Source organism: Podarcis erhardii (genome assembly GCF_964252035.2).
Source record: "Podarcis erhardii genome assembly, chromosome: 9".
Taxonomy (NCBI): domain Eukaryota; kingdom Metazoa; phylum Chordata; class Lepidosauria; order Squamata; family Lacertidae; genus Podarcis; species Podarcis erhardii.
Genome location: NC_138512.1, coordinates 8,996,043 through 9,009,475, shown reverse-complemented (window position 1 = coordinate 9,009,475; position 13,433 = coordinate 8,996,043). Strand labels below are relative to the sequence as shown.

Here is a 13,433-nt window from a genome sequence, read left to right as displayed (position 1 = left end):
AACATCTGGAGGCCCAAGGTTGGGAAACACTGCTTTAGAGCAAGACCCATGGAGAGCGTATCAGTGGCTGTTGCTTTGCTGGCTTTACAGCGAGGTATCGCCTACATAATGGTGACCCAAAGTCCCAAATGATGGCAGCGCCAAACAGCTTCGTATACATGTTTCAAAGCACTGAGGGAACTTTGTAGCCCTGCAGGGCCCCACAGCTCAACTGCCACAGGGTCAAGTCACCCAAAGGTGCAGTCCTGTTGTATATATGTAAATCAGCAAATGACTAAACAGATCAATTTAGCTGAATGTCTGCTGGTGGGGAGATGAGTGAGAATTATAAATGTCCAGTTGAAACAGGAGTTGCTGCATAAACATTCCATGTTTGCACACAAATTACCTTTCACTTTCGGACTCCACAATTCTGTTATTTCCTCTTCTCAGCACAGACTTCTCTTCCGTTTTTCTCAGACCTAAAAGACCACAAATTACTTTTTTCTCCCTCAAAGACTGCCTTTAAAATTGTAGAACTTGTTTCTCTACCCATTTTCACTGTTCCACCCGCAGAGTCCCTGCAAACACATTCACTGTACTGGCAGTTCCTGACACAAAGTCTCTTTAGCATGCCTGGCTTCTAGCAGGTTGTAAGACTACAGCTCCATCAACACTCAAAGGCTGAACAGGGTCAAAATGAAATCTTCTCTAATCTAAGGGACAGTTCTGTAAGCCAATATTAGAGGGCTGGTAAAGGCCTTAAGGACTATAAAGCCACAAATGTGTCTTATCCAATATGTGTTACAGTAATAGCAAAATTATTTGAATATCTCCGCACATTTTGAGTCACTTACAGACTCATTGTTAAAACTGTGTTTATGGAAGACAATCCTACTCGGCTACAAGTGATCACCAAAGAAGACATTTTGATCATACAGCAACACACTAACAGCAGCTTAGATGTACAGGCAGCAACAAGGAGGATCAGAATTTGAAAAACTGGTATCAGGGAACACACACAAAAAATAATCTAAATATATAAAGTTACAGATAGGTAGCCGTGTTGGTCTGCCATGGTCAAAACAAAATAAAAAAATTCCTTCCAGTAGCACCTTAAAGACCAACTGAGTTAGTTCTAGGTATGAGCTTTCGTGTGAAGAAGTGTGCATGCACACGAAAGCTCATACCTAGAACTAACTCAGTTGGTCTTTAAGGTGCTACTGGAAGGAATTTTTTTATTTTGTTCTAAATATATAAAAATATTAGAATGGGAGACTAAAGATGAACTCATCAAATAGGCAATGACAAAATGAGCAATAGACACTGGGCATATCATTGAAATCTTAGCTTGGGGGAAAATATGGAATAAAACAATGAACTTTTCTGCCCGTTATCAGATAAGAGAAAACATGCAAAAGATGCATTACAGTTGGTATTTGACGCCTGTCAAATTGGTCAAAATGTGTAAAAGAGGTTCCACGCTCTGCTGGAAATGCTTAGAAGCAGAGGGATCATTTCTCCACCTGTGGTGGCAGTGCAAATACACCTGGAAATTTTGAGTTAAAAAAGATCTTTAAATTTACTTTCCCTAAGAAACCAGAAACATTCCTTCTGGACATAACTGGAGATGAAGTGACTATGCAGAATTAGCGAGCATAAAATATGAAATCAAAATAAAAAACAGACAATGAGTGGGAAAACTTCAGGGAATATCTACAAAGATATTAAATTTAACATTCAAGTAAATTTAACATTCTTACGATCAACAGTTGATAACAATGATATGGAAGGGGAGCGAAAGAGGATGGATAAATTAATGGATATTGTCAGGGACGCAGCGGGAGCGCAGGGAGGGGAGGAGATGGAGAGCGAGGGGGAGCAATCCGAGGGCAGCGTAGGAGAAGAAGACAGTAGCCCGAGAGATTCCATGAGCCTCTCCAGCGAATCGGAAGATTCACAGAAGGGGGCGCCGGTGGCCAGGGCAAGGGGGGCCCCAAGGGGGACACCCCAGAAGCAAGGGGCCAGCGGGGACTCCCAGAGCAGCAGTTGGAAATCAGGACCAGCTTCCCCACCAGAGTGCAGTGGGGGGGGGAGTCCCAGGTATCGGGACCAGCGTATTCACCACCAGCGAGAGGAGATGAGTCAGGATTGACCACGCCTCCATCCAAGAGCGGGGGAACGGTCAAGAGGAAGGTTGCCGGCTGGGCACGCGCGCCAAGTTCAAATGTACAGGCGAGCAGCACAGCAGGTAGCCCGGATAGGGAACCAGGTCCTAAAGCCCGCCGGAAGGAGGGGGAAGAATCAGGGGGGTCAGCGTCAGAAGAGTCCAGAAAGGATGAAACCCCAGCGGGCAGGAGGGCCCAGAGGAGGAAGGAACTTAGGAAGAGGTGGAGCACGGCTAGAGTCTTAAACTGGTGTGGAAGGGGAGGAGACTCAGATGGAGCTTCGCCGGTCTAGGGGTTAAGACGTAGAGTTGCACGCTGCGGCTTTGAAATGGAAACCAAACTTCAATAAAGACTTTTGTACATAACGACAGCCTGGCGTTGGTCCTCTGTGAGCTGGGACCAAGGGGCAGCTCTGACAGATATGCAGGTAGATAAGAACTGCCATGGAAAGCTGGGTGGTGAAGTCTATGTGAATTATTGTACAAGGATGAAAATATGATCTGTAAATATAAAACTGGAAAAAGCCCATAAACAAATAAAATATTTCTGCCCACAGCAGCAAAATAAAATGATGATGATGATGATGATAAATGTACAGGCAGCAACTGTTTTAGGCGAGTCCGATATGCGTGTGACCACACAAATGTGCTGAACCCGGAAATGACCTCAAAACGTCACAAAAAGGGGCACGGCGGAACAGGGTGAGATAGGCTTACACTTGTAAGACCTGTGTAAATTGCTTGCTGCCTGTATAATTAAAAGAGACAATAGGAATGATTGTATACTCATGAGGGTGTGGTAGAGGGTTGATGGAGGACCCTGTGAGAGAGACAAGGAAATGTTGGTCTCCAGGGTAAGAGGCACGTAGGAGAAAGGAAAGATCCCAGGCGAGAGCTGGGAGGAGCCACTGTCCTCTGTGGGTTATATGAGCCAATAATTACTTTTAAGAGAGAACTTTATATTTTACTTATTCTGTTTGTATCTTCTGTAGTTCTACTTTTACTGTATTATGGGGAAATCTTAATTAAAAAAAATATTTTAAAAAATGTTTCTAAGCCCTCACAAAACAAATACTATTAATATATTTACAGGAGAATATTAAATACCTTTTGTGGTTTTCTTTCTTGAAGATCTTGACACTGCAGTTGTGCTTTCTCTATCTTCAGTTATTTGAGTGGTTTCTTTATTTTCTACTTAACACAAAGAATATCAATAGCAGAAATTAGTATCCAAGCATCCCTAAACGCATTTCTGAGATTTGAAGTCCTTTTCACACACAAAATGTTTAGGATCACAGGCCCTAAATTTAGGGGGCAAAAATCCAATTGAAAGTTTTACTGCACATGTCCCCACTAAAATGGCACGGTACCCTCTGGGGGAGCCCTGAATCACCCTGTGGGTTCCCCATCACTCCATGCCACCCTAGTGCTCCCAAGCAAGCTTACAAGACAGTATCCAGTAGGGACCTCTTCCTTCATTTCTTCCTTAATTTTTATTAAAGAATTTCTCTGATTACAAAAGTATGCACTTTGTCTCCTTTTCAGGTTGTAACATCTTTTCTACAGATCAGTTACATTTGATGCGAAACATTAGTGTTGTATACAATACAGTGGTACCTCGGGATGGAAACGGGATCCGTTCCGGAGCCCCATTCGCATCCAGAAGCAAACATAACTAGCGATGGCACATCTACGCACACACGCGTTGCTTTTCGGCGCTTCTGTGCATGACGTCATTTTGAGCGCATGCTCGAACACGCTCAACATGAAGCATATCCAACCCAAGGTATGACTGTATAAGGTTGGGGGAGAAGAGAGGGGGAAAGGGGTGGGTGTGATGGTAAAACTTAACATTCTTTTAGTTAGTGTATGTGTGGGGTTTTGGTGCCAGTGTCACCTGAATAGGTTCTTTCCATTCATTTATTTTTCCTTGGCAGTGAGAGGCTCAGGGGCAGGGCATAGTTGGTTATCTTTATTTGACTGCAGGGAGAGTTCTTTGCGTATGTGGTGGGAGAAAGAGATTGTTGGGTCAAGTTAGCATATGTCTACTTAGAAATATGCCTCAATGATTTATTTCTACATAAGTGGGTACAGGGTTGCAGCATTAGACAGCAGACACTCTTTACATTAGACAGCTATTCTAGAGAGAAGAAAAGAATTTTTTAAAAAACAACCAAGTCTTTTTTCATTTGTTTCTACATTACCCTCTCCATTCTGGTCAGTGGAATTTGATGTTCTGTCATTATAGTGGTGTTTGTCAGGACTAGCAGTGTCTTGAGTTACTTGAGAAAGGTCCGTTTCCTGTACCCCTTCAGAGATGCCTCCATTAATATTGTTTTCCCAGTTTATGTTGCTTTTCACTTTTTCTATCATTCGTAAACACATTTTATCGTTCAATTTCTGCAGTGAAGGATAATTGTGAATATTAATACAACCTTAAATGGTGGGAATTAATTATAAAGTAATTGTGCAATGAGCATATATCAACATAACAACACATGCATCTTTTTCACCATCTTAGATGTGAAGCAGTTTGAATTAATTTCAGCTTTAACACACACATTAACAAAGAAGCCCAAGTTAATAACTGCCAATAATCAAACAGCAACATGAGAGATATAGGAATGTTGCTGGAAAACACTTATGCCAAGTTTTAAAGTCACTCGTTTTAATTCTATGGGTTTTTTAGAATTGGCAAACTAAAAGCAAATAAAGGCTTATAATCAACAATATGTGTTTTCCAAAAGGAAGTTCTCCAGGATCATTTATTAATTACTTGACTCAGAGGCAACTTGCACCATAAAAACCAAAGTTATCTCACATGGTGAGGAAGTTCTTGTTTTAAAGGATCTCTCTTATTCAGTTAAGTTCTACTTATGGCAAATGAAGCTAAGAGGCTACCATTTAAGCACTATTTCACACACACACTCCAAATTTAATTTAAAAAGTGATTACCTACCCCAAGGATCTCATCCAATAAAACCAGCAGGTCTTTTGTGAAGTCTTTATTAAGTTCTAAGGAACTCAAAGCTTTTACATAAATACGGACATCAGGCGCACTTGGATCCATCAAGATTTCATTGCATATTTTCACTGCCAAATTATCATGAACTGTCAAACCCTGGAAAAGGTAATAGAACATCATAATATCTGACTGCATATTGTTTAAGAATTTTCTTTTTTAAATGGAGTTTTTGAAAAACTTGTACATGTATAAAACAAAACGATTTCCAACATTAAAAATAGAGTTCTTTCGAACCCTCAGACTTCCTCCCCTTCCTCTATGCGTTCCATCTTTAAGATTAAATTTACTGCCTCTTTTACCCTTATCTATCTATTATATGGGACGCGGGTGGCGCTGTGGGTTAAACCACAGAGCCTAGGACTTGCTGATCAGAAGGTCGGCAGTTCAAATCCCAGCGACAGGGTGAGCTCCCACTGCTCGGTCCCTGCTCCTGCCAACCTAGCAGTTCGAAAGCACATCAAAGTGCAAGTAGATAAATAGGTACCACTCTGGCAGGAAGGTAAATGGCGTTTCTGTGCACTGCTCTGGTTCGCCAGAAGCGGCTTAGTCATGCTGGCCACATGACCTGGAAGCTGTACGCCGGCTCCCTCGGCCAATAAAGCGAGATGAGCGCCGCAACCCCAGAGTTGGCCATGACTGGACCCAATGGTCAGGGGTCCCTTTACCTTTACCCTCTATCTATTGTATGACCATAATTACAAAAAAAATCCACATTACAAGTGTCTTTATTGTTTAAGAATTTTCTGCAGTTACCGTATTGGCCCGAATATAAGACGCACCTGAATATAAGCCACACCTTTAAAATTCAAGGACGGGAAAAGAAAAAAATGCCGGCGGCCTCCCCTTCTTTTCGGCGGCTTGGGGAAGGCTTGGGAGCCGTGGATGGGATGGGCACCATTGCGCCATGCTGCTTCCTGGGGGGCGGGGAGAGCTTTGCCGGCAGCCTCCCCCTCTTCCTCCTTATTTTTGGCAGCTTGGGAGGAAGCAGCACGGGGCAACGGCACTGTGCTGGGCCTGGGGGTAACCTGGGTAACGCGGTCCAGGTCTGGTCCCGAATCCAAGGATTCCATGAGGAGTCAGTCCAACAGGGCCAAGGCAGGAAACCAGGCGAGGTCAGGCACAGGGTAACAGGCAGGTTCCAGCAAGCAGCAACGTTGCTCCCGCAACCTGGGGTGGGGTCCAGCAGCCTTTTATCTCTGATGGGCTAACGGCCGGTCCTGATCCCCCGGTGACTCACCTCCCTGTCTCGCCCGAAGGCGAGCACTCCTGCGAGTACTCAGGCCTCTCCTTCTCTCAGACCTCAGTCTCTGCAGCTCGGGAGATGTCGGTGGGTTACTAGACCCAGAGGCCGCCTCAGCCTCTCCTGACTCAATTGGTAGAGGAGCAGCTGTAAGTGATGGCCCAGCTGAAGGCAATGAGGTAATCCCCGCATCTGGAGCCAGGGCAGACTCAGGCCCCTGACTCAGCCCAGCTGGTACTTGTTGCAGGGGAACCTGTGCAGATTGGGGCTCTTCAGAATCAGGCCCCAGACTAGGTTCTGATGCCGCCTGGGGCAAAGGATCCGGTGCAGACTGAGACTCCTCTGGGTCCAAGTCCGATCCCGAATCCCAGGCCATCACAGGCACCCGTCCTGTCTGCAGCTCCCAAGCCACCAAAAAGAAGGGGGGAGGTAGCCAGCAAAGCGCCATGGCTCCCTTTCCCCAAAGCAGCACAACCTTACAAAAATTGGCCTTGCCTTCCAAGGCCGGAATGGAGAGCACCCTCCCCCCCCCCCCAGATGCCACTACAAGGGCCTTCGGGGGTGTGGGACAACGGCGCCCCTCCCAACTGTGGCTCCCAAGCTGACGAAAAGAAGGGGGATGGCGCAGTGTGGCTATCCTCCCCCCTCAGAGGGAGCGCAGGGCAATGGTGCCCATCCTGTCCGCGGCTCCCAAGCTGCCAAACAGAAGGGGGAAGGCCGACAGGGAAAGAATCACATATTGAAAATTTCTGTGCCACAATCATCTTGTAGCATTTACCAGGTATCAGGAGGCACTGCTCAATCTCAGCTTCAGCAAAACAGGATAGGACTCTGCATACCTGGTAGTTCTGTGAATTCTTAGCCCTTTGATTCAGCCCACTTGGTCTTGTCAGGTCCACCAACAACTCAGAAACATTTGCTGCATCAACTTCAGACAATGGTGAAGATGCAGGAGCATTAAACAATATTTTTAAAGTTGGAAGAAAAGCTTCTCCGAAGCATTCCTGATTTGTCCTGGATTTTTAAAATGGAGTAGATATTAATATAATGCATTACAAGAAACATTCCAGAAAGTATGTCCAGATCTTGTAATACACATTCAAGGGAACTTGTTTGTCTTGTAATTTCTATGCATTAATGGAGGACCAAGTCATCTATGCCTCCCATGCACATTCCCAATACAAGGGGAAATATGTATTTTTCGCTCTATAAGATGCACCAGACCACAAAGCGCACCTAGTTTTTGGAGGAGGAAAACAAGAAAAAAAATATTCTGAATCTCAGAAACCAGAACAGCAAGAGGGATCGCTGCGCAGTGAAAGCAGCAATCCCTCTTGCTGTTCTGGCTTCTGGGATAGCTGTGCAGCCTGCATTCGCTCCATAAGACGCACACACATTTCCCCTTACTTTTTAGGGGAAAAGTGAGTCTTATAGAGCAAAAAATACGGTGTACCTTTTTAGTCTTGTAAAACCAGGCTCTTTGTTATCAAAATTCTACTTCTAGAAACTTGAAATAAACCACAACTATAGGAAGTTCTTCCAAACTCAAGTGAAGAAGAAATGAAATATTGGGTTCTGCCCAAGCAAATTGGATAGATAACCATAGAGAGGAGCAGTTAAAAATGTAGAATGGCCTTGCCCAGCACACTAAACCAAGATAAACTGCTCAAGGCAGCTAGGCATCTGGAGGACAAGGTTAGAAAGAATGAGATGAGACTGCAATCCTATGCACACTTACCTGGGAATAAATCCCACTGAACTCTATGGACCTTACTTCAGAATAGGCATGTATAGGAGTGCACTACACTGTCAGGCAACTTTTCTCATAAAAGCATGAAAACAAACTTTTTTCCTCCTGTTGTCCAATTATGTTAAATTCAAACTGGCTAAAATGCAGGAAAAGGAGGGGGAAAGTGGAGTGGCGAGAGTCGTACCTATTTGAATAAGCAAATAAAGGGAAGAAAACGCCTAGGGAATGTCGGAGACAGGTATCTTCTTCAGTCACCGGATTATACCACAACAAAATAAGTCGAGAAAGCAGTTTAGCACTAATCAGTCGCCCAGAGAACATGAGTTTGGCTAGGCCCTCAGCAGATACGGTCCTGAGTTCTGAAATCTAGAAAAAGGTTTTACTTAGGGTTGCTTTTGTTCATTTAGCCTAGAAAGGAAAAAGAGCGAGCTATTTGGGTTTCATTCAGTAAGATTAATACAACAGCACTTGACAGCCCTCAGTCATCTGTGGTCTGGGATCACTCATACAGTAGATATATCAGCTCCATAAAAAGCAACAATGTAAAGAAGAAATCATAAATTGTGACACCCTTGCACATCCGCAAAAGTAAAACCTCTCACACGTATTATACAGCCTCTAAAACAGAGTTTAAAGGGGATGGAGGCAATTGCACTGGATGACCCTTTGAAATGGTTTTTCTCTCTCCAGAAATGGTGAACACCCAACATGATGGGTTATGCTGCCCTCCTGTGGCTAAAGATGGGGAAAGCAGACTGGTCTTTGTCCATTGGACACGTATTCCTCAGAGGTGTTGAAGAGATAGCGTAGAAAGAAAAAATAGAAAGGCAGCCAACCGGGTGGACCTATGTGTTTGCTGCAATGCCCTTTTTACTAAGTTTCTGTGGTTGGGTTGATTATTTTACTGCTTTTCAAGCACTGATTTCCTTACATGAGTTTAGTCTGATCCATTCAAATGACTGAGGTGATGGAGGCATGGCCAATGGACAAAGACCAGTCTGCATTTCCTGTCTTCAGCCGCAAGATGGCAGCACAACGCACCATAATATGTGTTCAACAACTCCAAGACAACACCTGTCAGGCAAGAAACAATTGTTCTTTGTCACTACCTCCGAAAGAGAAGGTCCATTATCATTTATCCTAACTTTCTTCATCTCCACTGACCTGAATTAGTTCACAGAGAAAATATATAAAATCAATTCCCCCCCTGACAATAATTCCAAACTATGAGGTCTAAACTCTTTAACATACTTTAACATACATAGCTCCTCCTGCTGCCTCTCCTGAGCCCAAGAAAAAAGAAAAAGTAGTGAATCTATGTAAACAAACAACATGTAGCAGCAGCAAAAATGTCTTTTGTAAGTCAGTTTTACATACTTCGCTCTGTTGAAATAATAACCTGCAAGAATATAAACACACCAGTTGTTGCTTTCATATTTAATAACCAACTTATTTCTACCCTTTTGTTTTTTTTAAAAAAAATACAATAAAACCCCATGTATTAATATTAGCTGATTTCATGACCTTACCTCACTGTCTAAGAACCCAGAAAGAAGCTGAAGGAGATTGTGGGTAGTTGCAGTTTCTTCTTCAGTTTCCTTAGTCACCTCATTTTCATTCTCTTCATTTTCATTCTTTTCATTTTCATTCTCTTCATTTTCATTTTGGGCACATTTTCCTTTTTTCGCTTTGAAAGGTTCCATCCCGAACATCATCAGTTGGTCAAAGAGTGCCTTTAAAGCGCTTAGTTTTACCTTTATTTCATCGATTTGCAAGACCTGGCATTAGAAAGATGAACAGGATATCTGAATTCATAAATGTGACCAATTTAATCCCTTGCCTTCAGTGTCGGTTTTGCACACTATTGTCTCTTAATCCCCCCTCCCTGAAAATGCTAATAAAGGTAAAGGTAAAAGGACCCCTGGAACATTAGGTCCAGTCGTGACCGACTCTGGGGTTGCAGTGCTCATCTCGCTTTACTGGCCTAGGGAGCTGGCGTACAGCTTCCGGGTCATGTGGCCAGCATGACTAAGCTGCTTCTGGCGAACCAGAGCAGCGCATGGAAACGCCATTTACCTTCCTGCCAGAGCGGTACCTATTTATCTACTTGCACTTTGATGTTCTTTCAAATTGTTGGCAGGAGCAGGGACCGAGCAACAGGAGCTCACCCCATCACAGGGATTTGAACCGCCGACCTTCTGATTGGCAAGTCCTATGCTCTGTGGTTTAACCCACAGCACCACCCGCATCCCGAAAATGCTAATAACCCCAAGTTATAAAAAGATTAAAAAACAATAAGAAAAGCTGCACATTCTCAGGTAATAATGAACAGTTGGGGCTTTGTTGTTTTTCATTTGGTTAATAGCTGTACACAACTCCCAATTTTGGAGATACTGCAAGCTCATCTCTAATTTGTTTTTGCGGTCCTTCTACATGAAGTGGTGCCAAGGTTGGAGATCCAATTCTTAACTCCACTTATATGTGGGAAACTACAGCTCTGCAGCTCTATTTCTCACTAGGGTATAAAAGTAACAACCAATCACCTCTTAATCATCCAATTGGAAGGAAAGATTTCAATATGCAAGAGAACTTGCCTCGTCATGACACAGTAAGAGCCCATGCATTCTTGTACTGAGCCAAAAAAGCAAGTCCAAGAGTACTAATATGGGGGTCAATTGTTGATATGCCAGGTTCATCCATTAGCAAATCGCTTCCCATTGCACATTTCCATGGAAAGATATGCAAGTTAAATGAGCCTTTACACCCCACCACTTTTCAAAGCGATAAAGTTTCTTAATTTAAATGAGATAATGTAGAAAGGTCACAACGTAGAATATTTACCTGCAGCAGCAATGCAAGGTGCTGGCTGGCAAATTCTTCGCTCTGCAAACCACAGCCACCCAAACATAAAACTGCCAAATTTCTTACAGCTGGATGGATATTAGTAACTCCTGGAATGATCTAAACAAACAGTAATGCACATTTCATGTAAAGCTTGACATAATCTTCCAAACAGTCATTAAATTGCTTAGAATCATAGAATCATAGAGTTGGAAGAGACCACAAGGGCCATCGAGTCCAACCCCCTGCCAAGCAGGAAACACCATCAGAGCACTCCTGACATATGGTTGTCAAGCCTCTGCTTAAAGACCTCCAAAGGAGGAGACTCCACCACACTCCTTGGCAGCAAATTCCACTGTCGAACAGCTCTTACTTATCTGGGGCGAGTAAGAATCTCCTTCAGACAACTAAACAGGAAAACGAAAGGTGATTCTTATCTACACCTGACTTCCACCCTTTCAGAACTTATCATAGGAATATTCAAACAGGCAATCTGTCTAGTTAACACCTCACTCCCACCCCGGAATAGTAATTTTTGCATTTATTTGAAAGCGCAGAACTAATTCTTCATAAGAACAGAACTAATTCTTCATAAGTTTTACATTAGAAATGGAATCACTTCTCTTCCTCCCTGAAATTTTCACTGCTCTATCTTTTCAGTGGTTGGTAGCAGCAAGGAAGATAGGCTGTCAGGCATTCCAGGCTAAGCAGAACTGATCAACAAGCACCTTAAGGATGGAGATTGGCTGTGTGTACCAAAGCAAATCCAACCTCCCATATCACTACTCTGAGATGATTCAGAATGTAATCTAAGTTGAAGGATAATTGGCCATAAATCTCAGCTGTAAGGATGAAAAGAAACTGCGGGCTGTGGGAGAAAAAGGAATGCAGAGGTTTTAGGAGTTCAAAAGGAGAACTGAATCATCTGGACGTTTGAAAATAGCTTACTCTTCCCAAGCTGAGGGGGTGGGGGTGGCAAAGATCTGAGACAGTTTAATCAGTGGGACAGAGTGGATTTTAGTTCTCTTTTGAAACACTGAATCAAGGGGTTGAGAGATACAGTTCTGTCCCAAGCCATGATGGGAGACAACAGCCGAAAAAGTGGAAGATACACCATATATCAGGGGTAGGCAACCTAAGGCCCAGGGGCCAGATGCGGTCCAATCGCCGTCTCAATCTGGCCTGCGGACGGTCCAGGAATCAGCATGTTTTTACATGAGTAGAATGTGTCCTTTTATTTAAAATGCATCTCTGGGTTATTTGTGGGGCATAGGAATTCGTTCATTATTTTTTCCCCCAAAATATAGTCCGGCCCCCCACATGGTCTGAGGGATGGTGGACCGGCCCACGGCTGAAAAAGGTTGCTGACCCTTGCCATATAGGATCAGAAGGAATCTCCATGGACATAACAGTTGTCACATGCAGGACAGAACAATGATAACAGTTACAGCTCCTCACTTGAAGTTTTATAAAGTTAAGTAATATAATAACACAATTAGAAATCATTAAGAATGCAGTTGTCGTATAAAGTATTACAGTACTATTTTAACTGTAATGTAAGTGAAATTAATAAGATTATGGAATGCAAAAAAAATTATCAGGAATGCATTAAATCCACTGCGTGGGGAACCACTTTAACCAAAATGTATTAACTGGGAATTAATTGGTATTTCAACAATTTATTAACTGATATTGTTATGATTGGACTATTATTGGGGAATTATTGGAAAACTAATTTTAAAAACTGGCACAAAAAAGTGATGTTTAGCAATCTATGTCAGGTCTGGAGTAGATGGCTTCATCCTCCATATTCTATTGTTCTGCAAAGAGAGGAGGTGAAAGTCTCTGAGGCCCAGCCTAACCCTCTGATTTCTGAACTTGGTTGTCCAAATATGGATTTACAAAGTTCAGAAATGGAATATTAATATTCAAGCAGCTCAGAATACATATTCTCAGCTCCCAGGTATGTCTAACTTTTCTTTTGTTGTTACCTACCAAAGATTCAATTATTGCATCCATTGTTGGGCCTAATCCTTTCGAAAGGGACAGCTGCTTGAGAAGTTCATTGCACATCATCAGACATTTCAGTAATGTTTCAGGATCACTCTTTTTTTAAAAAAAAAGGGGGGGGAGGAGAGAAAATAATTATTTGAACACTGTAGAATGCCACCTTCACATCCCACAAACTGTATCTCCAATTCCATCCCTTTAAGATACTAGGGAGCTCCAAGGTTTTTCTAGTCCTTCATAATTGAGAAATAGTCACTGTGTACAAAGCCTAAATAATCACACAGAAACTGTTATTTGATGTCAGCATTACAACACATCAACATGAGAAGTATACTTCTTTAAGGTTTACTTTGTACCAATTTAAAAAATCACACAAATACATTCATGCTTATTTAAAAACGATGTAACTGAACCCGAGTAG

General features: G+C 42.8%; 1 protein-coding gene across 2 annotated transcripts in view; it reads right to left on the bottom strand.

Moving 5' to 3' along the window:
- NCAPG (non-SMC condensin I complex subunit G) overlaps positions 1 to 13,433 on the bottom strand; it is a 37,336-nt gene that overhangs the window by 1,502 nt on the left and 22,401 nt on the right. For both annotated transcript variants that reach the window (XM_081876210.1, XM_081876211.1), the window contains 9 exons: positions 12,998 to 13,108; positions 11,003 to 11,122; positions 9,691 to 9,939; positions 8,346 to 8,527; positions 7,251 to 7,425; positions 5,106 to 5,267; positions 4,351 to 4,546; positions 3,254 to 3,340; positions 389 to 461 (listed from right to left, as the gene is read on the bottom strand). In XM_081876210.1, the coding sequence (XP_081732336.1) occupies positions 389 to 461; positions 3,254 to 3,340; positions 4,351 to 4,546; positions 5,106 to 5,267; positions 7,251 to 7,425; positions 8,346 to 8,527; positions 9,691 to 9,939; positions 11,003 to 11,122; positions 12,998 to 13,108 (1,355 nt within the window). The remainder of the gene's footprint in view (positions 1 to 388; positions 462 to 3,253; positions 3,341 to 4,350; positions 4,547 to 5,105; positions 5,268 to 7,250; positions 7,426 to 8,345; positions 8,528 to 9,690; positions 9,940 to 11,002; positions 11,123 to 12,997; positions 13,109 to 13,433) is intronic.